Genomic DNA, 25,123 nt, shown 5'->3' with positions numbered 1-25,123 from the left:
ACGTCAAAGGCAATTGGTGAGAGAAAGTCCGTTCCCAGAGAGGTTTTTTTAATTTACCAAATTCTTAATTACATCTCCCCTTCCGACATCATCTTCCAAGCATCTGTCTCTGGCATTTTTAAATATACTCTTTAATTTTTTTTCTTTTCTTCATAGCTGTGCCCACGAGTGACTGACTGAATTCCAGGGAGTGTCCAGATGAGGTGAAAAACTCACTTTTCCGTCTTCTTAATTTTACTGCATTCTGACACCTGAGTGTTTTTTTGAATCGCTGGTATCAGTGCTTCCGTTTTTCTGTTTCCCACTCATTGTTTTAAAAAGGCAGAATACTCACATAATTGCACATGTGTGGCCATGTGCAGGTGGTGGTGCTCTGGGAATTGGTGGCACCGTTGCCCTGAGGAGGGATGACCAACCGCCCCTCCTGCTGTCCCCTCGGTGGCCGAGCACCTGCGTGAGTTCACGGCACAGGAAGACCCTGGAGAGAGGTTGAAAGTGGGTTCATTGGAATTGGATGTTCAGGAAGAAATGGTGACGGGATTGGGGGATATTAAATGGTCTTTGCTCAGAGGATCCAGAAATGCCCAAAGTCTATGCCAGCGGCCACTTTTCTACCCTGGAGAAGAGGGAAGGGCACACGTGAGGACACACGTGAAGGACGGTCGGAAAGAACATGGACCTTCTACCGTCAGAACCCCAGGCTCCATCCAGGCAAAGCGCTTTCCTGGTCAGCGGCCTGCAGCCCTCGCCCAGGTGGAGGACCTCGTGGAGCTTGGCCCTCAGGCACCTCGGGGCTGGGTGCAGGGAGGGGAGAGAGGAGGGGACCACAGTCCGTCCTTGAACTCTCCCTCAGTGTCCACTAGCGGATGTGGCCCGTCGGTGGCCTGGAACCGGTCACTCATACAGGACACTTCTTTCTTGGAGGGAACCCGGGGGCGGCCCTCAAAGGCTGAGCTGGGGCTAGAATCTGCGTTTCTGACCCCAAACCCTAGGCGTCCTCCACGATGTAAAGCTGTCTCTTCCGAGAGATCAGTGGGTCGGGGACAGAAACTGGGCGGGGCGGACGTGACCATTTCCCACCACAGACCCTGCCCCCCGAGCCCTGGTTTTAAACAAAGTATTATTCAGAGACCGTCGTCGTGGCCTCAGACCATCGCCCCGTGGAGAGGGTAGGAGAGGGTCTGGATCTGCAGAAGCACAAGCAGAGGCCCGCTTCAGCGACAGCGCGGCCGACGTCCGGTCCCCTGCGTTGGACCCCGGAGGCCCGGCCCCGCTCCCCTGGCCCTCAGCCCCTCCACGCGGCTCAGCACGGGCCCGCTTCCCAGCCCTGCTGCTTTAGATCAGTGTCTGGTGACGGCGGTGACAAGCGTGGTGTTGGCTTCTGAACGCGGTCGTGACCAGAGGTGTCCTGCGCTCCCAGCAGCCCGCAGGTGCCTTTGCTGCGGCAGGAGGGTGTGTCCTGGCGCCCGGCGCCCAGCCGTGCAGTGACGGGAGGACACGGTTAGCTCCCGCGCGGCCACGTCCCCAGATTCTCTCAGCGTGGGGTCTTCCCCAGGCGGCCCACGGGACCTCCTGGCCGGCCCGGCCCTGGGCACGCTGGGGCCCTGGCATCTGACTGGCCCGAGGGGTTAGCCACGCTGGGGAACCTGAGTGTAATCGCTAGTCTTCCTGTGTGCTTATCCCGCCACGAACGCGCACGCACGTGCACATTTCTCCGAAGATACGCAGCCCAGCAATGGGGAGAAGTCTGCCCAGTTTTACCAGCGCCACCCGTGAGGGAGAGAGCTGCATTCTGCCTGCAGCACCACCGTTGGTATCTTCGAGACCCTCCTCTCTGTGCCAGATCTCAGATGCCTCCTGACTCACTCTTTGTAAAAGTCACCTACACCAAACATTTCCTTACTGCGTTCTTTAACTATAAGAGGTCATGTGTTCTTACATTTTGTCACCACCAGCGTGGACTGTGTTTTTATCAGGTCCCTAGATGGTCTTTCCTTTTTTTTTTTTGCCTTTTTCTGCTTAGGGCCAGTTTAGTACCGCCTCTGTGTCACTGACATGAAGATGCAGCAGACAGTTTTCCTCTCCTCCCTTTGCCAGTGGAATTCTACTCGGAGAGCTGAGTGGGCCCTTGGCTCTGCTCTGAGTGATTCCAGGGGTGGGTGGCCTGGGCTCCTTTTGTCCCCTGTGTCACCTGCCCCCCACGGCTCCGCGGCTCTGAGGTGAGGCCTGGGGAGACTGGAGGAGACGGCTCAGCGGTGATTTCACGCCCTCCAGCTGCTGTTCTGTTCAGTGTCCTTGCCCAGGACCCGCCCGGGTCACGTGCGCTGAGTCTTCTACCAGGATTATCTCGATTTGTCTCCACTTTGTCCCTGAGACCAACGGCATGAGTGCTTGGCTTTCTCCTGGTTAAAGGTGGTAAAGGCTGCAGGCCCCGTGCACGTGCCTCCCCGGAGCTGCCCGGGGCGCAGGGTGGCCTGCTCTGTGACTGTCACCCCGCCCCCGCCCCCCCCGGGACCGCAACGCGCCGTTTGTCCTGCACTGGGTGTCCTGCCGCGGCTGCAGGGTTGGAAAAAGCCTTCTCCGAGGTCGAAAAATTAAATATAATGTGTGAAACAGTTGCAGCGTGTGTCTGGAAATTTGATATCCTTTTCTACTCAGTTGATTTTGTTTCTGGAACTGTGTACATTAACAGGCAGATGAAGGAAATGTTGATGAGATTAAATTTTTTTTCCAAAAAACAGAAACAAATTGCTGTTCCCTTTGTTTAGAAACCGTGGGGCTTTTTCTTCTTTTAAGCTGATGTGGAGACGCCACGCACACCTCCCAAGGGGCAGTCTTCGGCCTCCTTATTTCTCCTTTGATTCGGTGTTTACGTGGAAAGGTTCAAAGATTTGGGGAGGGCAGGCGAGGTAGGGGTTTGGGCAGGTCTTTGTGTGCCTGTTTTCCCAGGAGTTTCGGTACCCAGACCCTAAAGAATTATCCGGGGTGTATAGATCAGAAGGTAACAATTGCTCCATTGATTCTGAAAAGGCACAGAGTCCTGTAGGCAGAGCCCATAAAGGAACCAGCAGCTGCTTGCGGTGTACTTGTTAAAGATTACCAGCCTCGATAGTCCTAAATTTCAAAAGCTGGCAGAGCTAAGAAGAGGATAAACAAAGGTAAAAACAATGGCCCAGTGATTGTGGCTTGCTATTGTGTGTGGTTTTGGGAAACCAGGCATCAAAGGAAATTTTCTTTGGCGGGGATGGTTTGCGATTCAGTGCAGCTAAATTGTTTTCCGCGGTGTTTTAAGTTTCGGGTTGCAGAAACAATCACAAATTAATTCCTAGCAAGCAGGGTGACATTATAGCCGCCCCCTTGAAAGGCATTTGGATCCTGGTCCTGGTTTGCACTTAACAGTGCCATCAATCTTAAAATTACACGCAGTTGTGTCATTTTTTTCTTTCCCTTCTCCCAGGTGTGATGACCTACTTGTTTGGGGAAGGGGTCGCTGTGGCTCTAAGATCTTAAAGGGTAACAAAGAGGTCTCTTTTCCAAGGAGGCTTTTGCACAGGGCAGCTGCTTCATGATTCTTTTTTCATGGGTTTCTGATTCCTCTTCCCTCCTCTTTGATGTGAAAGAAGTGCTTAAATCATTTGTTTCTTCTTTTTTGTCTCTCTCTCCAGACTATGAATCCTCCTCTCCCCCCGCCCCCTCTCCAGGCGGCCACCCCCATGGGCGCTGTTGCTGCTTCCGGGATGGGCTCCAGACCCGTGGCCGGACCCACTGACCAGACTGCACACTCACGGCCGCAGACGCGCCCTAGCGTGTAAGTGCGGCGTCCCTTCTGGCCGCGGGCTGAGCCCGAGCAGAGACGCAGGGAACGGCTTTCTGGGGGGCGCTGGTGCCAGGGTGGGGTCGTATACTCGGTCGTGCGTGTCATTCATTAGGAAACGGAAACTAAGTGGATCTGAGGATGGGCCACCGGGCAGCCGGCCTGCTGAGTGCGGGTCTTCCCGGCCTTCCTCTGCCACTCCTGCCTGGGCTTTGTCCCCACCTTCATCCCCTGCATAAGGATGCTCGGGGACAGGGAGGGGCCGAGCAGAGGCCAGACCTAGCAGAGTGTGCGCGTGAAAAGCTGCAGGTCCCCCACCGTGAGCATCCGGAAAAGTCTGGACATTATCCGGTTCAGGGGCTCCCCGTGGCCGAATGCAGCTCGGCCTCGGAGGCTTTTCCCCTGTGTGGACTGACCCGGGAGTCGCTCGGAGCCTGGGTCACGTGGCCCGCCGATCTGCGGGCTCCGTGTGTTGGGGCACAGTCCCGCGCACGGGGGAGCTGTTGGGGGCTCTCTGCGATCTGCACTTGCCTTGCCTTTGACTCTTGCAAATTCAGTGTCTTCCCTGGCTGAGCGCACGGACGCGGGTGCGGCCGGCCTTCGGGCTCAGCCGTGTGCCGAGCTTCCCAGCGGGATTTCGGACCGTATGTTCCTGCCAGGGCTGCTCCCCAAGTCTGACCAGGGCCATCTGAAGGGCTCAGTTGTCCCAGTGGGCACCTAACGCCCCACAGCAGGCTCGCACCCTGGGAAGCTGCGTTAATTCCTTCGCACCCACGAGTACCGTTTGGAGGGATTGTCACCTTCACACCGGGAGGACCAGGTGGGCAGTTCTGAGTCAGGAGGCCTCTGCCTTTTCTAGGTAGGTGGCAGTTCAGTGGACAGTGGCCAAGGCTGCCCACAGCTTGAAGGATTGTACGTTCTGTTTACTTTTGTATGAAACATCCAAGGCTTCATGCCAAAGAAGGGTTTTGAGCATTCTGGGGTCTGTCTGTTACTCAGCTTGAAATCGACTGTTTTTTCCTCTTCTAGGTATGTTGCCATTTATCCCTACACCCCCCGGAAAGAGGATGAGCTGGAGCTGAGGAAGGGGGAGATGTTTCTCGTGTTTGAGCGCTGCCAGGACGGCTGGTTCAAGGGCACGTCCATGCACACCAGCAAGATAGGGGTCTTCCCTGGCAATTACGTGGCCCCCGTCACGAGGTAGGGCTCTGAGTAAGTGGTTCCTGAGTCCTCAACAGAGAAGCTTTGTCCTTTCCCGTGGTTTTCAGCCTGTCCAAGATTCCTCCTCCCATTACAGTTGCTTGTTACACAGCCGACATTTTAAAGATCCCTATCTGTATTTGCCGAAATCCCTTCTAATTCTCAAAATTTTAGCTTACTCTTCACATGGATATATGTGAAATTGTAGGTTTCTCCCAGTAAATGTACAGGGTTTTAAATTATTTGCTTTAAGTTACATGTGAGAAGACTCAACTACACCATTTTCAATATTTTTCTGCTAGAAAATTTAAAATGTAGCATTTAAATAAAAGCGATATTATTAATACTCTTATGTTTATGTGATGCTTATGAGATGCCAGACATGCAGATTTCTAAGTGCATTACACACGTTAATGCCACGTCCTTAAACAGCTCCCTGATGTATGTGCTGTTGTGATCCCCACTCAGCAGTTGAGCACGTGGAGGTGGAGAGGTTAAGCAAGTCGTCTGAGGTCACCTGGTGAAGAGGTGCTGAAAGCCAGCCATTTATTCCAATAGCTTGGCGGTCACCTCTGAATTCTCACAATTATTTTCTGTAATACAGTCAAGAAACAGAATTCCTTCAGTATGACATAGCTCCTTCACCCTTCTCAGATAAGGGCAGTTTTGCTCCCCAGGGGAATTTGGCAATGTCCGGACACATTTTTGATCGTCACGATGCGGGGTGGGAGTGCTACTGGTCTCCAGTGCACAGAAATCAGGAAAGCGCAGGGCACGGCGCAGCCTGTGCAGGAAGGAGCTCTCTGGCCCCAAATGTCACCAAGGTTGAGAAACCGTGTTTGAGGGCAGTAGGAAGCAAGAGCTTTAGATGTATAGATATATAGTCTTAAGTTTATTTAAAGGTAGTCCCCTTTCTGGGCACTGAGGAAAGTAGCTTTGGAACGAACGCAGTGACCTATAATGGCATCATCATTGAGGAAGCCCCAGTTTTGGGCCACCTGGCTCTTCATAAATGGTCCAGCTTAACTGTGTTAAATCATTTCTCAAAGTCCCTGATTTTAAGTAAATAGTTTAAGGAACTGACATGTTGTCAGCTGTTGGCCTTGATTCAGAGGCTGGCCAGCAGCCTAATCAAATGAAAATCTTTCTCTTTGCAGATGGTGACAGAATGTTAGCTTTCATTTGACTTGCAGATTTTTCATCACTGTAAACCTTCTTCTCGGTATATGTTAAGATCTACATTCACATCCAGAAGACGGCAGCTAGATCTTCCCTGGTGGGAAGAAAACAAACAAAAAGCCACAACAACTAAGGGAGATAAACCAAGCAACAACAAAACATCAAGTTAGTGAAGGAAAACATTTTCATAAGATTCAAATACAAATTATCAAAAAGTCTCTGGAGAGACACTTACTGACAGTAAATTCTCTGTTATTCCTCACAGTAAATAATAAGGAGGTTCAAGTTAATGAAGTATTCTGCTTGGTAGAAAGTTACTATCTATAGAATTGTTGTTTAAACGAATTTAGAATATTAAAAAAATATGTTACATAAAACTACACTGAACCTAATTTAGTTAAATTCAACTGGTAAATATTTGTTTGCAGCTGGCTGTACCCCTATAACTGTGCATGTACAAGAGGAATGGAAAAGAACCATTGCACATGGCCCTGCTTTCAGGGAACTGAGTCAGGAGTATTTAATTTTACTGAGTCAGGAGTATTTAATAAGGAATTTACTAAAAAAATAACACATCGTACTTTGTAATCAAGGGTCATAGAAGGAAGAAATCCACCTGAAACAGAGTAGAATCCTGAGGTCTTAGGCCTGAGCCTTCAGCCAGGCTGCTGGAAATGACAGGATTGAAACATGAATGAGATTAGGGTAGCTCGAAGGAAGCCAGAGGGGACATTGCAAAGTGTGTGCACACACACACGTGCACACGGGGCAGTTAGGGAGGAGGGCAGGGCACGTGAACACAGCCGTGACCACATAGACGCTGTCATCTAACAGACCGGCTTCTCCAGGGCCCGGAAGCTGGTGGAGATGTTTAGCTTCAGGTGGGAGCTGAGACCAGGAACTGTGTGTCCTTGAGCAGAGTGACATGTGATTTTCTCCGACTCAGTTTCCAGACCGTTCTCTGCCTCAGGGCCATCGTTCTCTGAATCTGCTCTTCTTACCCTTGGGCAGGTAGTTCCGTTCACTTCCTAACGTGTTCTGTTTTTAAGCTCTGCATCGTTTTTCTGGTCGCCAGTTGTTCTGTCTCCCGTCTTGCTGATGGGCTGGGCTTCTGTCTCGGCAGGGCAGCGACCAGTGCTTCCCAGGGTAAAGTCCCCGTGTCGACCGCTGGCCAGACAAGTCGAGGGGGGGGACCGGCCAGCCCTGCCCCCGCAGGAGCGCCTGCCCAGAAGCCCCCGGGGAACGGCATGGCCGGCGGTCCCGGGGTCCCCACTGCCGTGGTGTCAGCAGCTCACATCCAGACGAGTCCCCAGGCCAAGGTCCTGCTGCACATGTCCGGACAGATGACCGTCAACCAGGCGCGCAGCGCTGTGAGGACAGGTAGGGGGGCCGGGCTGGTGGCACCAGGACGGGGGCCCTGACCGACATCAGACCTTTTACAACAGATGCTGAGAAGGACAGATGGAACTTTAGAATAATGAATAACGTTGGGAGACAGGCAGGCACAGTCTATTCACAGCCACTTGGCTCTGCCTGCCCGGCTCGTGAATTCAAGCCTGATCTACAGATGGAGAGTCTGAAGGAAATTAGGTGGACCCTAGCAATGTCGATAGTACTTGAACATGTGACTTCCGTGCTCGAGATCAGATGACCCCGCATCCCGCTGCTGCAGCGGCGTGGTGCCCTGGGGATCGCCGTGCTGAGCGTCTGGAATGAGCTTCATCACGGCTCTGTTTCAGACCCAGCCAGACCTTACATAGCTTGCTTCTTTCTATAGCATTGAGAACCTCCCAAGAGTCTTAGGTAACGGTGGTGGAGAAAACTGTTCAGTTCTATCAGAATAACCAAAGGAAGGAAAACGGTGAATGAGCAAAGGGAGAATGATGATACTAAAAAAGCTCTGGGGCCAGCCTGACCTGACCCTGTAGGGGTGTCGCTGGGTCCCTGGGTGAAGTGGGCTCGCAGACCCTCAGCAGACTTGGGGCTGATGTGGGATCTGGAAGGGGGGTGTCCAGGGGCCCCGCCAAGACTAAGTAAGTGCTCCTAAACCACCGTGGTTTCTTACCGTTGTGGCAGGCGCGCTGGTCTGGCGCGGGGTCGGTGAGCAGCATGCGTCCAAGTCACACTTTGCTCTTCTCTCCCGTCCTCCAGTCTCGGCACACAGCCAGGAGCGCCCCACCGCGGCCGTGACGCCCATCCAGGTTCAGAGCGCCACGGGGCTGCCCCATCACCCCCTGGCCTCGCCCCAGCCCCCCGGCCCGATGGGCCCCCCTGCCCACGTGGCTGCTGGCAGCCTGGGCCGGGTCGGCGCCCCCCTGGCCTGCGCTGCGGCCCCGCCGAGCCTCCCCGCCGCCTCCCTGGAGACCGAGCCCGGCGGTCGCCCAGTGACCATGCTCCCCGGGCCGCCCACCTCTCCCGACAGCGGCTCAGCGGCCAAGCCAGACAAGGACAGCAAGGTGACCACCCCAAGGGCCTGCCCGGCGACCGGGGCCCGGCTCTCTGCGGTTAGACCCTGGTGTGGGAAGTTGGGGTCTGCCTCCGGGGGCTTCCACCCCACCCCCTCGCTGACCTTAACTCCTCCTGTTTAGTGAGCTTTGCTTCTGGTTAACAGTTCTGCAGAAATGTACTTGATATACTAAGGGCTAGAAATGGTTGATCAGAAGTGTTACTTGTGGATTTATTGTTCCTACACTATGTTTGATTATAATCTGTGTGGATAGTTTTTCTCTTGACTTGAAATACAGGGGGGAAATTATTTTCTAAGTTGATAGATCTTTTTAAAACCTCTCCTTTGGGCCTGAATTTGAAAGAAGATGTAAGTGGGCAGCTGTGTTTGAAAGACTAACTTCTGGTTGCGTTTGGAGACAAAGGAAATGCCTGGTGATTAAACGTGCACAGAAAGAGCAGAGTGACAGCAGATTCTGCGCAATTGTATTGTAATCATGACTTTCCCCCCAGTGTTCGTGCCTTTTCCCCAGAGCTGGCCTGCAGCTCTAGGGTCATCACCAGGTTCCGTGGTCATGTATGTCGCTCTGTTTAAATGGTTAGGGAAGCCTGTAAGCAGGGGTTCGTAAGGAAATAAACTTTACAGGCTACTAAAAAGTTAATATTTAATTGTTGAGTTAACATGAGTGTTTTTGCAAAAGATTGGTATCTGTTCAGTGTTTATAATTAACTACGTTAAACTTGTACTCAAGCTGACATGGTCAACTTTGTCAGTATCTTCAGAAGAATTATTTTACAGTTTAGATTTGAAGGTTCCGGGACGGTGTGTCAGGGCCATTGTCACGGAGGAGAATAGACTCTTCAGCCGCAGGCCTCCCAGGGAAGAATTCATGGCATCTCTGAGGCTGAAGCACGCCTGTGCTAGACAGAATAATGGCTCCCCAAGGATGTCCGTGTCCTGATCCCTGAAGTTGGAGAATACGTTTCCTTACATTGCAAAGGGGATCTTCTGGATGGGATTAAATGAAAGGTTTAAAGATGTTTGAATTATCCGGGTGGGCCCAGTATAACCACAAGGATCTTCATATAACGGAGGGAGGATCAGGGCCCGAGGAGATGTGAGGCCGGAAGCAGAGAGCAGAGTGACCTGAGGAGAGGACCACAGGCCAGGAAATGCAGGCAGCTCCTGGAACCTGGAAATGGCAAGGAAACATTCTCCCCTGGTGCCTCCAGAGGGACCCAGCCCTGCTGACACCGGGTTTTTGCCATGAAGTTTGGGGTGATTGGTTACAGCAGCAACTGATAAGGCCCTTACGTTTATCCTGCCGAGTCCCCATCCTTGACAAGTGGCCACTGGCCTCTGCTTGGACCCCTGTGGCCCCTGTGCCCTAGCTCCACGGCGTCCTTGCCGCCTTCAGGAACCTCCAACTCGGAGAAAGTTTCTTCAGCACACACCTGTCTTCTGTGACTTCAAACCCTTGCTCTGTGTTTTGAGGAGATACATAGAAAATGACGATCTCAGTTCCTTGGTGGTCCAGTGGTTAGGACTCCACAGTCTCAATGCCAAGGGCCTGGGTTCAGTCTCTGGTCCGGGAACTAAGATCCCACAAGCTGTGCAGCAGGGGGAAAAAAAAAAAGAAAAAGAAAAATGATGATCTCCTTTCTACATGACCCCGGGTTATCTTCTTTTTTGAAAGGTTACGCTCTACGGATTTTTCCCCTATTCCTCATGTCACAGATTTCAAATGTCCCTTTCTAAATCTGCCACCTCATTTAATGTTCCCAGCTTGCTAAAGAGACTGTCCCAGTCACTGTAAACTCAGTGATCCCATGATTAGCATGAGGAGTGTCACTTTGCCCGCATTGCTCCATCCTGTTGCCCAGGACATCCAGGGGGAGCTGGACGGATGCCAGATGAGATCTGAGCGTCTCTCATTCTTCCATCCAGACTGTTCCCCGGCTGCCCTATCGTTTCTGCTGTAACTGACTATAGCCAGCCTCTCCTGGCAGAGACTCTTCCTCGATCTCACTTCCTTTCCTAAGTCAACCTTTCATCGAATACACTGTTCTAGGATTTTCCAGATGGTCTGCAAGGCGTGTTGTTGTCTTCTTTATGAAAATGAGGACTAGACATGCCCTTCTTTGGCCTGTTGCGTTGACCCTGGTCCCAGGTTCACCAGGATCTGTCAGATTATTGGTTGAATTTCAGCTGTTCATTTCCTCTGTCCGCTGGGGTGCATTCAGCCTGTGGGGAGGAGTGGTTTGATCTCTAAATCCCAGTCTCCTCCCCCATTTCCCTCCTGTCAAGGGGCTTTGTTCTTCCTTTCCCGTTGGAAGGTGGCCCTTCCCTTTCTTCCTGTGTCTGAGGACCGCCATCCACCCCAAACGGCAGCTCCGCGTCTCTCTCGTTCTTCCTTCCTCAAGCGTAACTTTAAGCAGCACTGCCTACACACACACACACACTTTTTTTTTGGTCATTAGCATTTTTGCCAGTTTAAGCTCATTCTGGCCTTCAGCTTCTTGAATTGCCACGGCTGTGATATGTTCTTCTTAGGGCCCTTCTCCTGATCTTTTTGTGGAGTCCTTTTGGCCGCTTCCTGGGGCATCACATCAGTGCCTTTAGGTGCCTCTGCATTTTCATCCGCTGAGGTAGTTCGCATTTGTGTGCTTAGAACCTCATTCTGGAAAGCCCTCCCATTGCTCTTGAAGCATCTTTCCTTCTCAGTTTCAGGTCATGCGTATATTTTCTTGGAACTTTTAAAATCAGTTCTTTTACACTTCAGAGTTCAAGCCTGACCACGGGCAGTCTGTCTTGTGGGCACTTACTTCCGAGTCCTCACCAGCTGGACATCTCTGCCCCTGGGCTCTGCCTTTCCCCCAGGTGATCAGAGTTAGACCCTACGTTGCAGTTAGCTCGGCTTTCTGTGAGATTAAATTATCAGCAAGTCGGGGACTTCCCTGGTGGTCCAGTGGTTAAGAATCCGCCTTCCAGTGCGGGGGATGTGGGTTCGATCCCTGGTCGGGGAACTAAGATCCCACATGCCGCGGGCCAACTAAGCCCGAGCGTCGCAACTACTGAGCTCGCGCCCTAGAGCCCGTGCGCCACAAGGAAGAGCCTGCCCACCACAACAGAAGATCCTGAGTGCTGCAACTAAGACCCGACACGGCCAAATACATAAATAAATAAATATGAAAAGAAAATTATCAGCAAGTCAAGGGAAAAGTGTATCCGAGATTCTAAGTGTATCAGAGATTCTAGTTTTAGTTGGGACTTGCAGCCACTATCTAGGTTTCTGACAATTCCCTCATTATTTCTGTCTTCCTTGTCCTTCTGTGATCGGCCTCACCCATGTACATAAGCTCTCCCCCAGATGAGGGCCCATCCATCGTGCCCTTCCCTCTGCACACGGGGGCCCTTTCGGGGTGCTGCCAGACTGCCCCACGTGGCGGGTCACTCCCACGTGTGCTCAGAGCTGTTCCTCTTGAACAGTATTTTGTCTGGAAGTCCTCGCTCACCAACTCTCAGAAACGTGTTTTTGCCCCGACGTGAAATCTCTAGCTAACTCTGTCGGTAACTGTGTTGTGTGGTTTGATAAATAGGTATTGGAAGCTCTGTCATATGTTTCCAAACATCATCTCAGTTTGTTCTTGTTTGAAACTCTGGGCGTTTCTACCACTGTTTTTCTTCTTTCTGTAAGACCTCTGACAGCTTTTACGGTTATCAGTTTAACCACTTATCTGGACATTTTTCTAACTTCATGCTCCGTTTAAAGGCTTCATTATTTGATCAGCTCGTCTCCAGGCAAATGTATTTCTCAGTCCTTATGAGATACTCATGTATATGTATATACATACATTTTTTATTGTTTTCTAGTTATAAATTTCTTTAACTTCTGCATATTTATTTAGAAGTTAGAGAAGATCCAGACATCTAAAACCTAAATGTGATCCAGGGTTTCAAAGAAAACCACTAATATGGTGGTGTAGAAATGCTTTTTTCCCCTAGATACCAAAATATAGCAAATATTACTTTGGTCTATTAAGCTTTCATCTAGAAATAAAATCTTTTTCATTAGCACCAATTATGTAATTGGCTGTTCTTATAAACTCTGAGTTCTGTTGAAACATAACTGAGGCATTTAAAAAAATGTAACAGTTTGATTTGAGCAAAATTCTGTTCAAATCAGGCAGTGCCACAGTGGGAGTGGTCAGGAGACACCCGCCAGGAGCTGAGGGCCAGGCTTTTATAGAGAAGATGCAGAAACAAAGCAGGGAAATTATGTGATTGGCTACAGGTTAAGTGTCACCTTATTTGGGGAGGACCGGTCCTCTGTGACTGGTTGTCCTGGGTGTGGATTTCTCAACCCTGAGGCGTCTGCAGGCGGAGGGCTGGTTTGCTTAGAGCTTGTCTAATGGCCTCTAATTAAAGCCTGATGGTTTAATTAGCTCAACTGTCCTAATCTCACAACAGGAGAAGAGAAGAATCCATCTCTGATGCCCTCCTCTTCCTTCCGCCCACCTCCCTAGTCCCTCAGGTGCTGGGAGTAACTTCCCCATATTGTCCTTTGTTCCCAAGCCCACCAGCCGAGTGGTGCTGGTCCCCAGGCTCCTGGAACATGTCCTGGAATGTTCCTGGAAGGTGGCTTTCCTCCACGTCCAGTTTAGTGCCCCAGATCCCTAACAACTGTCCCCTTCTTCGTCACTGTGCCGATGCTTGAGGACCCTTGCTGTTATTCTTGGGTTTCCTTTTTTTTTTTTTCTTGTTTTGAATTTTATGTTTTGCCCTCTGGATCTTAGTTCCCCGACCAGGGATCGAACCCATGGCTCCTGCATTGGAAGCGCGGAGTCTCAACCACTGGACCACCAGCGAAGTCCCATTCTTGGGTTTCTTAACTGGAGCATCCATCTAGGGTTTCAGTGCCCGTTTCCTTCTCTCCTGAACACTCGTCCTGAAGTCCCTGCTCGTGGCTTTCTTTGCTCCTCGATCTTCCTTCCTCCCAGCTCGTGTTTCGCTGTCAGAAACAGGGTAGTCTGTGGCTTGGCTGTTTTGTTGAAGCAGTTTCGTCTGAAACTGTTTTGTTGTCTTAAGGAGAAGAAGTTCCCTCCCTGCCGAGTGGTCTGAATCACAGTTCCCGCCCGCTGAGCCGGGTCTGGAAGGTGCACACCCGCCCGCAGAGCTCGGCCCCCTGGCCTCTGTGGCCTGCAGCCCGGGTGGACGGTCCCCGGGGCAGAGGTGCTTCCAGAGACGTGGCCGCCCTGAGCTCACCGGAGCGGAGGGCGGGCTCGGGTGAAAGCCCACGTCACCCCTGACAGTGATGACCGCTGGTGAGCCTTAGGCGATGAGGACAGTACTGATTCCTGTTCCATCAGGTGGGTGTCAGGAGCAAGCGTGGAGACTTGTAGAAGCACTGAGCAGGGTTCTTGAGCCCAGTGGCGTGTAATCGCGTCTGGAATCTCACGTGGCCTTTCCCTCTCTCCATGCACGATGCCTCTTGAGCCACGCGTCCACTGGGGCCAGCACCCCGTCGTCCTCCCCCGGCCCTGCTGGGTTTCCTGTGAGCGCCTGTGTGCCCGCAGGGCTGCGTCTCTGGCGGAGGGTGTGAGCTTCTTGCTGCAGGTTCACTGCTGTGATCCCAGAGCCCAGGGCACTGAGGCATCACATTCGATGCTCAGTAAATACTCGCTTAAAAAACGAGTGATTATCATCAGACAATGGTGTGAATTAGGTGTCGGAGGTGCCTTACCCATGAACAGCACCTCTTTATCGTTGGGAGCCTGACGACGTAGATTTTTGATACCAAAGTTCCAGAAGACTCCCTCTTGCTACGTTCTCTGTGCATCTCAGGGCACAGCAGACCAGACAGGAAGGCAGGCTCGGGTGTGGGTAATGGTGAGTAGTTCAAATGCAATTTATTTCTGCTTGGGAAGGAGCTCTGACGTGGCGTTTCCATAGTGTCCCCAGCCTCTGCAGCGTGACTAATACAGACTTATTAACTTTAAGTTCAGACATTATGTTTATATATGAAACTCTTTCTGGCTATCTGGTGATGATTTCCTGACCCAAATAGCTTTTTGTTTTCATATGAGATGTGATTTTAAATGATGAAATCTTCTGAAGAGGAATTATGACTGCAAAAACATTATACATCTAGGAATAGTTTCTTGGAAAAACCCACAGGAGAAGAATTATGAAGATTTATGTTAAAAGATATGCCCTTTTCTGTGCATGCTAACATGACATTTTAAAAATTGCTTTGCTGAAGTGTAGCTGTTATTAATTCATCCGTAGTTTTCATTTCTGCTGTTGTATTTTGAGAAACAAACGTGCCCTTAATGATACATGTCTGAGTTTGCAAAACTCTCTCAAGAGGCTCAGTGTTCTGCTATCATGGAAACGCTGGAATATGGTATTCACAGCCCGGCTCCTGGACCCGGGGCAGCGTCCCTCCATGCCAGTGCCCCATCCCTGCCCGCATCCCCTCACCCCCACCCACATCCTCATCCCCGCCCTCATCTCCATCCCCATCCTCATCCTCATCCCCATCCCCATCCCCCCATCCCCATCCCCATCCCCATCCCCCCATCCCCATCCCCCCATCCCAATCCCCATCCCCCCACCCCCACTCCCACCCCCATCCCCATCCCCATCCTCATCCTCATCTCCATCCCCACCCCCATCCCCATCCCCATCCCCGCCCCATCCCCATCCCCTCCCCACACATCCCCTGGAAGTCACTGGAGCTGCGTTTCATGTGTGTGACCCTTTAGAGGAACAAAGTCATCTTTCTTCTTAATCACTTTCGAGGCTGTTCCCCGAGAGGCATCCAGTTAACTGTTTTCCTGGCATCGGGACTGAGCTTTTAGGAAGAGTCTTTAGCGGTGGTTTCCTGAGACTGAGTTTATCACCAGCCTGTGTTCTCGGTAGACCTGTGGGGCCCCGGGGCTCTCGTGTGCCTCCTGATGTCCCAGCGGGGACCGCTGAGGACCTGCAAGGCGGGACGTTCTTCCCAGCTCATTGATTGGCCCCGAGACCCCGGGCTCCCTCAGAGGAGGGGCAGATGTGCCCGCAGGTGTGTCCTTCCCCCTCACGGGCCGCCGTGTAGATGGAGGCACCATTGCCCTGTGGAGTGCAGACTGTCCTCTTCTCCTTCCTCAGCCCTGGCTCCGGCCAACTTGCTTCCCATCCCCCGTCCTCTGCCAGCTCATCCGCGTCCTGCTCTCGGCACTGGCGCCGTAGGACATGCAGGCTCGGGTACCTGGCCAGGGATGTGGGACCGTTCACTGCAGTGCACACATGGCCCTACGGAAGGTGAAGGGGTGAAGCAGAAGCCAGAGAGGTGTGGCTGAGGCCCGGCCCGACTAAAGATGCAAGGGAACCTTCCCCAGGAGGGAGGGGAAGGGGTGGGGGGCTGATGCGCCAGCTCTGCAGCCTGAGCCCCCGACAAACAGAAATGGTCCAGCACAGCCCTCCCCTCCCCCCTTCATTCCTGCCCTGGGTGTTACAGGTGCCGTGTGCAGCTATAGCTAAATGGGGCCTGGGCGTGCAGACCCCCTGGGATGCTTGTTCATCTGATACATGATTACTTTTGTTTCTTCCTCTTTCTGCCAGCCTGCCTCTAATGAAACTGTGTTATTATGCCTCCCCCAAGGGACTTTTACTGAGTCTGAACTAGCTCAGTATTCAGGAAAAATTACTCAGTGTTCTGTCTCCTTAAGGGCCCCTCATAATTCTGCTTCCCTGTTAGTAGACCTTAATAATCCCAATTTGCCTAGAGAGTGTTCTAAAGAATTATTTTTCTGCAGTGTTCTATTCTCAGGCCATGTTTTGAGTCAGAGGACCTGATGATGTAGTTGACATCTTAGTAAAACAATTTAAAGTGATGATTGTTAACCTATGCTTGGGCATCAGAAGAACACTGACACTTGGGGTCTGGGTACGGAGGAGAGCCAGCCCTCTATCTGGTTTCCTAGCAGAGCAAAGACCAAAAGCATCAAGAGAGACAAAGAGCCACGAGATGGCTTCTGTGAGATGGCTAGGAAAAATTCTTATTTGTATGCTTGCTTGCAGAAAAGAGACATAAAAATGTTTATTATACTGAAGCTTTTTTTTTCTAATTTTGTGGAGTTGTTTTTGGCTTTTTAATCAAGGAAGTACTTGCACAATAGAAATGGTTTGACTTCTGTTATTATTGGTTTGTTTAATTTCATCAGGGTGGTGACAAGTAAACACTTGGATCAAAACATCACCCATCCCCTCCATGGACTTCCCTGGCGGCCCAGTGGTTAAGACTCCGCACTTCCACTGCAGGGGGCGCGAGTTCAATCCCTAGTTGGGGAACTAAGATCCCGCATGCTGCGCGGCTCAGACAAAAAACAAAAAAGGCATCACCCCTGTAAATGATAAGCATCAGGTCTGTGGCTGTAGAAGTGGGAACAGGTTTATGCTAATTCAGCACACAAGAATTAGAGCTAGGGTTGGCAGAATTGCAGGAAATTAAAGCCATAATCTGAAATTTCCATTTTGTCTTGAAGTGCTACTTTGCCTTCACCAGGCCTGGGAAGTGAATAGGTGGGATTTGGGTTTCACATTGTTTTTCTCTGCTTGTCTTACCTCCTCCGAGGAGGGTGCTGATGAGCAGGGGAACGTCCGGAACTAAGGAAGAAGCCCGGGCAGGTGCGGGGGAGGCCAAGGGCAGGTGAACACACGGCCCCCACGATCCGGACCGAGAGTCCCCAGACACCCACAGGCGCCCCTCGAAAGCTCACATCGGAGCTTCAAACTGCAGCAACAGAACCATGTCTTCGACTCACGTGCTTTTTTCTTTTTTCTAGAAAGAGAGAAAGGGGCTGTTGAAGCTGCTCTCCGGGGCCTCCACCAAGCGCAAGCCGCGGGGGTCGCCGCCGGCCTCGCCCACCCTGGACGTCGAGCCGGGGGCCGAGCTGCTGCCCGGGGCCCCCGGCGCCCCCTGCGCCTGCCCCGGGCCCTGTGATGCCGACGCCCCGGCCCCGGCCCCCGGCCCGCAGCGCCGGACCTGCTCCCTGGACTCGGCCCCGGTGGCGCCACCGCCGCGGCAGCCCTGCTCGTCCCTGGGCCCGGCGGCCGGTGACGCGAGGCCTGCGGTCTGTGAAAGGTGAGTCCGCGGTCACGGCCGCCGGGGAGCCGGCAGGTCTGCGGCGTCCAAGGGGCCTCACGTCTCCTTCGCTGGGTCCGTGGTGACGGCCAGCCTGGCCCCGGTCCCCCTGGGGTGACGGGCTCCGCCTCTGCCGTTCGCTCCGTGTTCTCGCCCCGCGGGGCTGTGACCCCCTTTCCGTCCGTGTCTCCAGCACTGTCCCCGACGGGGCTGTGGGTCGCCGCCGCCCCGGCCCCGCTCCTTGCGTTCCTCGTTCAGGGCCAGCCCTCCGCCCTCGTTTCATGTTTGGCCTTTTCATCAGAGGTTCATGTCACCACCTGCTAGTTGTAAAGCACCTGGAGGATCTGCCCCCTCACCGTCCGCTTCAGATTCTTCCTGAGCCAGAGGGCGGCCGAGTTCTCCCGGCCTGACCCCCTCCTGACCCGCTGACTGCGTTCCGATACCCGCAGAATGACGAGCCCCGTTCCGTGACTGTGGCCCTGAGTCACCGTAATTTACACACGGGAGCCAACGTGTCTGATTCCGCTGCTGGGGCTCATAGGAGCGCATTAGGAGAGAAAACCTACTAAATAAGACAAAAGCCTACTAGGATCGTACGAATTAGAAACACGGCACAGTTCGTTGCCCGGGAAGACACCATGAAGTACACTAAAAATAGGGGACTGTTTTCCCATAACACAGAAATATATAAATGCGTGCTTTAAAAGGTGCCGTCTGTCACTGTAAGCTTTATTCCCTCTGTCCCTGCGTCTCATAAATAAAGCAAATTTCTAGTTTGTGGAGGTGTTGCCTTTGGAGCAGCATTTTCTCTTACTTATTCGAAAACTACTATAAAGTGTTATACTTTGAAATGACTTAAATTTACCTTAGCTCTGTATTTCAGATGAACACTTGTACCCACCAAAATCTGAGGCTTTCCTTCAGACAACTCGGGGGGCATACTTTATTACTCAAAAATAACCTGGGAAAGAATTCGTCAAACAATCTATGCACCTTGAGTACAAAGTACACAATTTACTGTGTACTTTTATGGCAAAGTAAAATAATTTCTTGTATTTCTGACCCTTATAAAACCAGTTTTGAAATGAGACGTTACCCTAAAAAGTGTTCCTGTCCCGCCAATAAAATCGTTGTGTCTTTCCCCTCATCTGTCGGGCTCTCAGTAAAGCTTTGAAATCCTGCCCCAAATTCACGTCATTCTTTATTCCGCGAGTCTCACTCTTCCCCGCGGTGTTTCTCTGCTTTCCAGGGCTCGCACCTCTGTGCCAGTCCAGCAGCTTGTTTCCTTTCTTTCAGTCCCAGAGGCAGCTCCTCACCTCCAGGCACTGATGGGCAGTTTCCCCCCTGAGCCCTGAGCCTCCCCCTCTCCCCTGTCATTTGTGGTGGCGGCGTGACTGTTCCGAGTGACACTTTACTTCCCCGAGCACACGTTCCTTTCCAGACGCCAGATGTACGCGGTCTGTGAGCTTCTGCATCCCAGCCCCTTCCTCTTCAAGGAGCTCCTTGCTCACAGCGGGCTCCTGCTGTCCAGAGCGTCTGCAAAGGAGGGGCCGCGGGTGCAGGCAGGTGACAGCCGTTCAGGGGCAGGCTGCCCCCCAGACAGGGAGCGGGGAGGATTTACGGATGGGACGGAGGGGGCACGGCGTGCTGGAATCCTCTTCCGGGTGTTGTATAGCACCATTTCCATCTTTACAAGTGGGGAAGTGCTCTTGGGAGAGAATTTCTGCCCCGCGTTTATATTTTTATAATCCATGTGCTTATTGGAATATTGAACATAATAGCCAACCTGACCGACTTTACCCAGCCCTTTTGCCTTCATACAGCGCGGGTGATGTTATGTATCTAACTTGGATTCTTAGGTCTGCCTGACTATAAAAACAACAGGAAAACTGTGTGGAAACAAGTAGAATAGGAAAACAGTCTATTATCCTGTTGTCCACTGGGAATGAGATTTTTTGGTTGCTCAAAAGCTACTGAGGACATCATTTAGGGATTGATTGTTTCGGTATTTCAAAACTTTCAACATAATAAAAAGTACTACATGCTAAAAATGCAGGGAAGATTAACTGTCACATCAGTCTAATTCAGGAAGCATTTCAGGATCTCAGAGGCCTCGATTCACAATCTAAAAATCACGACTCCAGCCCCCACAAAGCGCGGAAGCCTGAGGTTCTTTTGGTAGAATTTTTCCTGGTAGAATTTCACTGAAATATTTTTCAGTGTCTAACATCGGTCCAGTATGAGATAGGATTCATCTACAGATGGGAATGAGAACAGGAATAAAATTTTCTCTCAAACCATGACCCTGCCCCATAAATCTCAAATGAAAGAATGGGACCAGGGTGCCCAGTGCTGTCAGGGGGAAGAAGCATTCTCAGGACAGAAAGACAGAAGCATCTCACAGTAAGGAAGGAGGGGCCTGGAGGTGTGTTGACAGATCTTGGTGTCAGCTGAGACTGTTCTCTGAGGAACAAAAGGATTCTTCTGTGTTTGTTAGAGACACTGAAGAAAACAAGCAAGAAATGTTATATCCTGGAGACAGAATAGAATTGATGACAGTGGAAATAACAGAACAGATGTTTTAGGCTCTATTTTGGAGGGACTGGGAAAAAAAAAATTAGGAAATTGCAAAGAGAAAGTAGAAATGAAATATTTCAGAAGGGATGGCAAATAAAAGAAAGGGCATGTGACAGTTTTTTTTCCTACTAAAAAAAAAATTACAGATAAAGGGCTTAAGGAGACACAGCAAGTCATCTCTGTATATTTTTAAGTTTAGGAATTAAACTGATAACCACATACCTATAAGCCCATCTGCTAAATTGGCAAAGAACCTCTGATCTTTGATGAGGGATTATGCTAGAATTCTTGGAAACATACAAATTGGATAGAGAGAGATTTACAGAAAGGCGGTCGGGCTTAAACAGCATGATTAATTTGAGCCCGTGACAGTGAACCCACTGGGTGAAGCAATGGACATAATTCACTCGGACTTCAAGCAAACTACAAAGCGAGTGAGTTTGGTTTTGCCAGTGAAGTACTTAATTGGATAGCAGTTTGCTGTCGCAACTGGCAGAAAGCAGTGAAGGGCACCCCCAGGCCAGGGAGCTGGACAGGGTGCTTCCCAGGGTCACAGGGTGTGCAATTTGGGCTAAACCAGGAGAGGTTAGAAACAAAAATGCACAAACTACAGAGAACATGAGAGAGACCAGAAAAATTAAGGAAATAGAAAATTCGTGCTAATAAAAGACTGCAAGTGCTCATCTAGTCAGAAGCCAGAATACCTTAGCCCAGAGCGGGAAGACTGCCCTTGGGATGTCAGTGAAGCTTCTTTATACAGCAAGCGTCTTTTTCTCAAATTCCACCCTGGTCATTATCACCAAAAATTCATTTAGCGTCACACAGCCAGCAAGAGGCCGAGGCCAATTTAGGGCCAGGTCTGTGAGCCACTCTGTACGTCCCACAGTGACCCCAGGGCTCTGTCCAGAGGGGGTAGGAGATGCATCCCAGCGGCCAAGCACCGCGCAGCTTTGGGTGGTTTTTCCTCTTTCTTGCTTCCTTTCTTGCTTTCTCTCTCTCTTGCTTTCTCTCTCGCTTTCTCTCTCTCTCTCTTTCCCTTTCCCTCTCTCTGTTCCTCCCTCCCTTCCTTCCTTCTTCTTTCTTTCTTTGCTTTCTTTCATCTTTCCATTAATTTTTAAATTCACTTATCTTAATTTTTAAATTGTAATCAAATACCATTAAAATTTACCATTTTTTCCAAGTGTACAGTTCAGTAGCATTAAGTACCTTCACACTGTTGTATAACCATCACCACTGTCCATTTCTAGAGCTTTTTCATCATCCCATTCAACACTAACTCCCCGTTCCCTCCTCTCTCAGCCCCTGACAACCCTCATTCTGCTTTCTGACTGTATGAGTTTGTTGTGCAAACCTCATAAGTGAAATTGTATATTTGTTCTTTTGTGTGTGGCTTATTTCACTTAGCATGATGTTTTTAAGGTTCATCCACGTTGTAACTTGTGTCTGTCAGAATTTCATTCCTTTTTGAGGAGCTCTGTCCATTTAAAATGTAGTTTTCCTGTACGATCAGGACTTTTATTTTTGTCATTCGGCATGCTTATTAAGAATGACCATATGTATGTACTGTGCTCGGTGGTGTGAGGCGCATACGGTGAGCTTACCATCACTTCGCCCCTGAAGCAGCTCATGTTCTGGCCGAATGAATGAGGCAGGGATGCAGCTGGTGGTGATGCAGTGTAGACTGTGCTAAGTGCCGAAGCTTCTGGAATCTGGTCAGGTGTGAAGTTACCTGCAGCCGCGGGGCAGGTGGGAGCCAGGCTTTGAGAGGCCAGTCAGGCGTGGGCCGGCACGGAGGTTGTCTGAGAGAGTCCCCAGGGGACCACGTGAGCCAAGACATGGGGTGGGGAGAGAGGCCACGCCTGGGGGAGTGTCCCCGTGTGGAGGCGTGCTTGGCACATTTGTGGGGATAATAGTAGCTGTAGCTATAAAGAGAGATTGAGGCTGGTCACTGAGGGCTTCACACACCAGCCTGGGGAATAACCTAACTCAGAGGCGCTGGGAAGCCGTAAGGAGTTTTGAGCCAGAAATAGCTACAAATAGAGCTGGCAGTTAAAGTTAGTATTTCGGTTCTTTGCAAAATGGAATGGGGACGGGAGATGTGAGGCGGGAGGACAGGCAGGTTGTTTGGTCAGGTGGGAGGGGACACAGCGGCGTGGCCGGAGTGCAGACTTGGAGGTGGACCCCAGGTCCTGTGGCGGTCATGGGAAGGAAGTCTGGCCCCTGAGGCTCAGATCAAGCCCAGCATCACCCAGGGGCCCGGCGGCTGTGCTCACGTCTGCCGGGGGTTGCCGAACATCCACTTGGCAAAGCTCCTCCGCACCTGAGCCGGTGGCCGGCTGGGCCCATTGTTGGCCTTGAGCGTCTGCATTGGAAAGCTGGTGCAGACCCCCTGGAGGCCAAATCCAGCCTCCCAGCAGAGTCTCTGCTGCACCGGCTGGTCTCCCTACAGCCCCAGGTGGAAGTTCCCACTCATATCTGCCCTGGAGGCCCGTCACTTAGCGGTGAACATCCACTGCCCTGGGGGCTCGACAGGAAGATGGTGGTCTTAGCCTAGCAGCAGTTCTAGTTCAGAAAATGTTTGACAAAATTGGTTTAGTACAGTTTTTAAAATGCAAATATTAAAACTATTCACTTTTTTCAAGAAATGTTTTTGTTCCATTTCACCTGTAAGGCAGCTGGCAGAGGACCCGGTGGGGATACATTTCATCAGAGAGCTACTGTGAATATGATTTGAGTCACTTGTACGCTTCTTTCCATAATTATAAAGCTTTGCTCAAATTTCAACGTGCCCCAAGTGGCAGCATGGATTTTTTTTTTTTTAATTTTAAATATTTATTTATTTATTTATTTACTTGGCTGCATCGGGTCTTAGTTGCGGCACATGAGCTCTTCCTTGTGTTATGCAGGCTCCTCTCGTTGTGCTGCGCGGGTCCCAGAGCTCCAGAGCACACAAGCTCAGTGGTGGTGGCGCGCGGGCTGAGTTGCTCCGCGGCGTGTGGGATCTTAGTTCCCCGACCAGGGATCGAACCCGCGTCCCCTGCATTGGAAGGGCAGAGTCTTAACCACTGGGCCGCCAGGGAGGTCCCGGCAGCATGCGTGTTTACGTGGACCTTCAGCCTGTTGGCATCGGAGTTGAGAAGTCTTCTCATCTGGAGTCCTTCCTTCAGATTAGTCCACACTGGGAAGCTGTCAGAGAAGGGGTTCCAGAGCCCTAACTCTGTCGTTCTAAAGTTTGTCAGTGTGTTGTGAGGACGTTCTCCTTCAGGGTGTGGTCTGAGTCGTTCCCCGGTAGAGGCGGCTGTCGGTCACCTCGTTGAAGAGCCAGGCCCCCGCCCGCTGTAGCCTGAGCCACACGATCGTGCTGGGGGCTGGCACTTGGGCCGTCAGCTCTGTGACAGACACCTTCCTGGGTGCGTCCCGCCTGTGTTCTCCACACATCACCTGACGCTACCTGCTCCGGCCCCTGCAGTCCTACTCCACAGATGAGAAAACTGAGGCCCGAGCGGCGATGGCCGCCACAGTGAAGCTGCTCCGAATGGCCCCAAAGGCTGCGTGGACCCCCAGGCCCACTTCTCCCACGAGGCCAGGCCTCCCCCCCCCTCCTCCAAGCTTGATTAAAACCTGTCAGTACTCGTGTTTCAGTTCTCTGGACCTTTCTTGGAGATAATCAGGCAGCCTCCGTGCCATGCTTCTGGTCCAGAGCCTGGAGGATAGTTTGGCTCCTGAGCCCAGGATTGCTCGGGAATTGGGGGGGTGGCCCCTGGGCCTTTGCAGAGATGCCTTTTTTAATAGAGTCATAGCCTGGGGCTGTTGCTCAGGTCTTCACATGAGTGGATTCTGGTTTTTATGGAATGGAGGCTGGTGAAACTCGCAGTCTTCCGAAAGGACTGGGCCCAGATGGCTTTCCTGAGTTTGGGGCGGTTCTGTAGAATGGGTTCTGATGACCAACTTTTCACCCATGACGTTCTCTACTTGCTGTTAAGAGTAATTCCTGTGAGGCTATAAATTCATTCTCTGACTTCGAGACCCAAATGAGAGTAGAAACTCAACCACTTTTGTAGCTGAAGACTGACTAATTAGCATGAGACAGGGAGAAATTATTTATTAGTTATCTTTTGCTGTATAACACATTACCTCCAAAACTCAGTGGCTTAAAATAACTGTAAATATGTATTATTTCATAGTTCTGTGGGTTGAGAATTTGGGAATAGCTTACGTGGGTGATTCTGGCTTAGGCTATTTGTTAGGATGAGTGTCCAGATGTCAGCCTGAGCTGCAGTTGTGTAAAGGTTTGACTGGGGCTGGAAGACGCCTTTCCAGGTGGTCCCGCTGGCTTATGGGAAGAGACGTCTGTTACCGGCATGTAGTCCTGTCCACAGGGTGATGCGTCAGCTGACAGTGTGGGACTGGTTTCCCGGGAGACAGCCGGGTGGCAGCCGCACGCCCGTTAGGACCCCACCTCAGGACCGAGAGGCCGTCATTGTCACAGGACTCTGTTGGAGCGGGCGGGGAGCACGCACAGTGTGTAAGGCAGCTCACCTCCCTCTGGCTTCCCTGGCTCCTAACCATAATTTTGCAGAAGGAAACGAAGAAGCATGGAAGCAGGGGGTAGATGACCTTAAACCAGCAAGGCTTCTGGAATCTTTCAGTAATAATTACATCTTTTCCCACTGATACCTGAGTTGAGAACCAGTGGAGAAACGGACACAGATGTCAGACCAACTGAGTTCTGGATGCCGGCCTCCTTGCTGGTGGTGGTGGATTGAACTGGTGGTCT

The 25,123-nt window shown here is 51.3% G+C and overlaps 1 protein-coding gene across 4 annotated transcripts in view; it reads left to right on the top strand.

Annotated features, from left to right (window-relative positions):
* SH3RF1 (SH3 domain containing ring finger 1) overlaps positions 1 to 25,123 on the top strand; it is a 162,782-nt gene that overhangs the window by 133,647 nt on the left and 4,012 nt on the right. For all 4 annotated transcript variants that reach the window (XM_059926727.1, XM_059926726.1, XM_059926729.1 and 1 more), the window contains exons 7-11: positions 3,666 to 3,808; positions 4,844 to 5,014; positions 7,317 to 7,573; positions 8,345 to 8,649; positions 17,471 to 17,769. In XM_059926727.1, the coding sequence (XP_059782710.1) occupies positions 3,666 to 3,808; positions 4,844 to 5,014; positions 7,317 to 7,573; positions 8,345 to 8,649; positions 17,471 to 17,769 (1,175 nt within the window). The remainder of the gene's footprint in view (positions 1 to 3,665; positions 3,809 to 4,843; positions 5,015 to 7,316; positions 7,574 to 8,344; positions 8,650 to 17,470; positions 17,770 to 25,123) is intronic.

This window comes from Balaenoptera ricei, chromosome 6, assembly GCF_028023285.1.
Source record: "Balaenoptera ricei isolate mBalRic1 chromosome 6, mBalRic1.hap2, whole genome shotgun sequence".
NCBI classification, from domain to species: Eukaryota; Metazoa; Chordata; class Mammalia; order Artiodactyla; family Balaenopteridae; genus Balaenoptera; species Balaenoptera ricei.
Note: the sequence above shows the minus strand (reverse complement) of the source record. Positions and strands in the feature narration are given on the sequence as shown.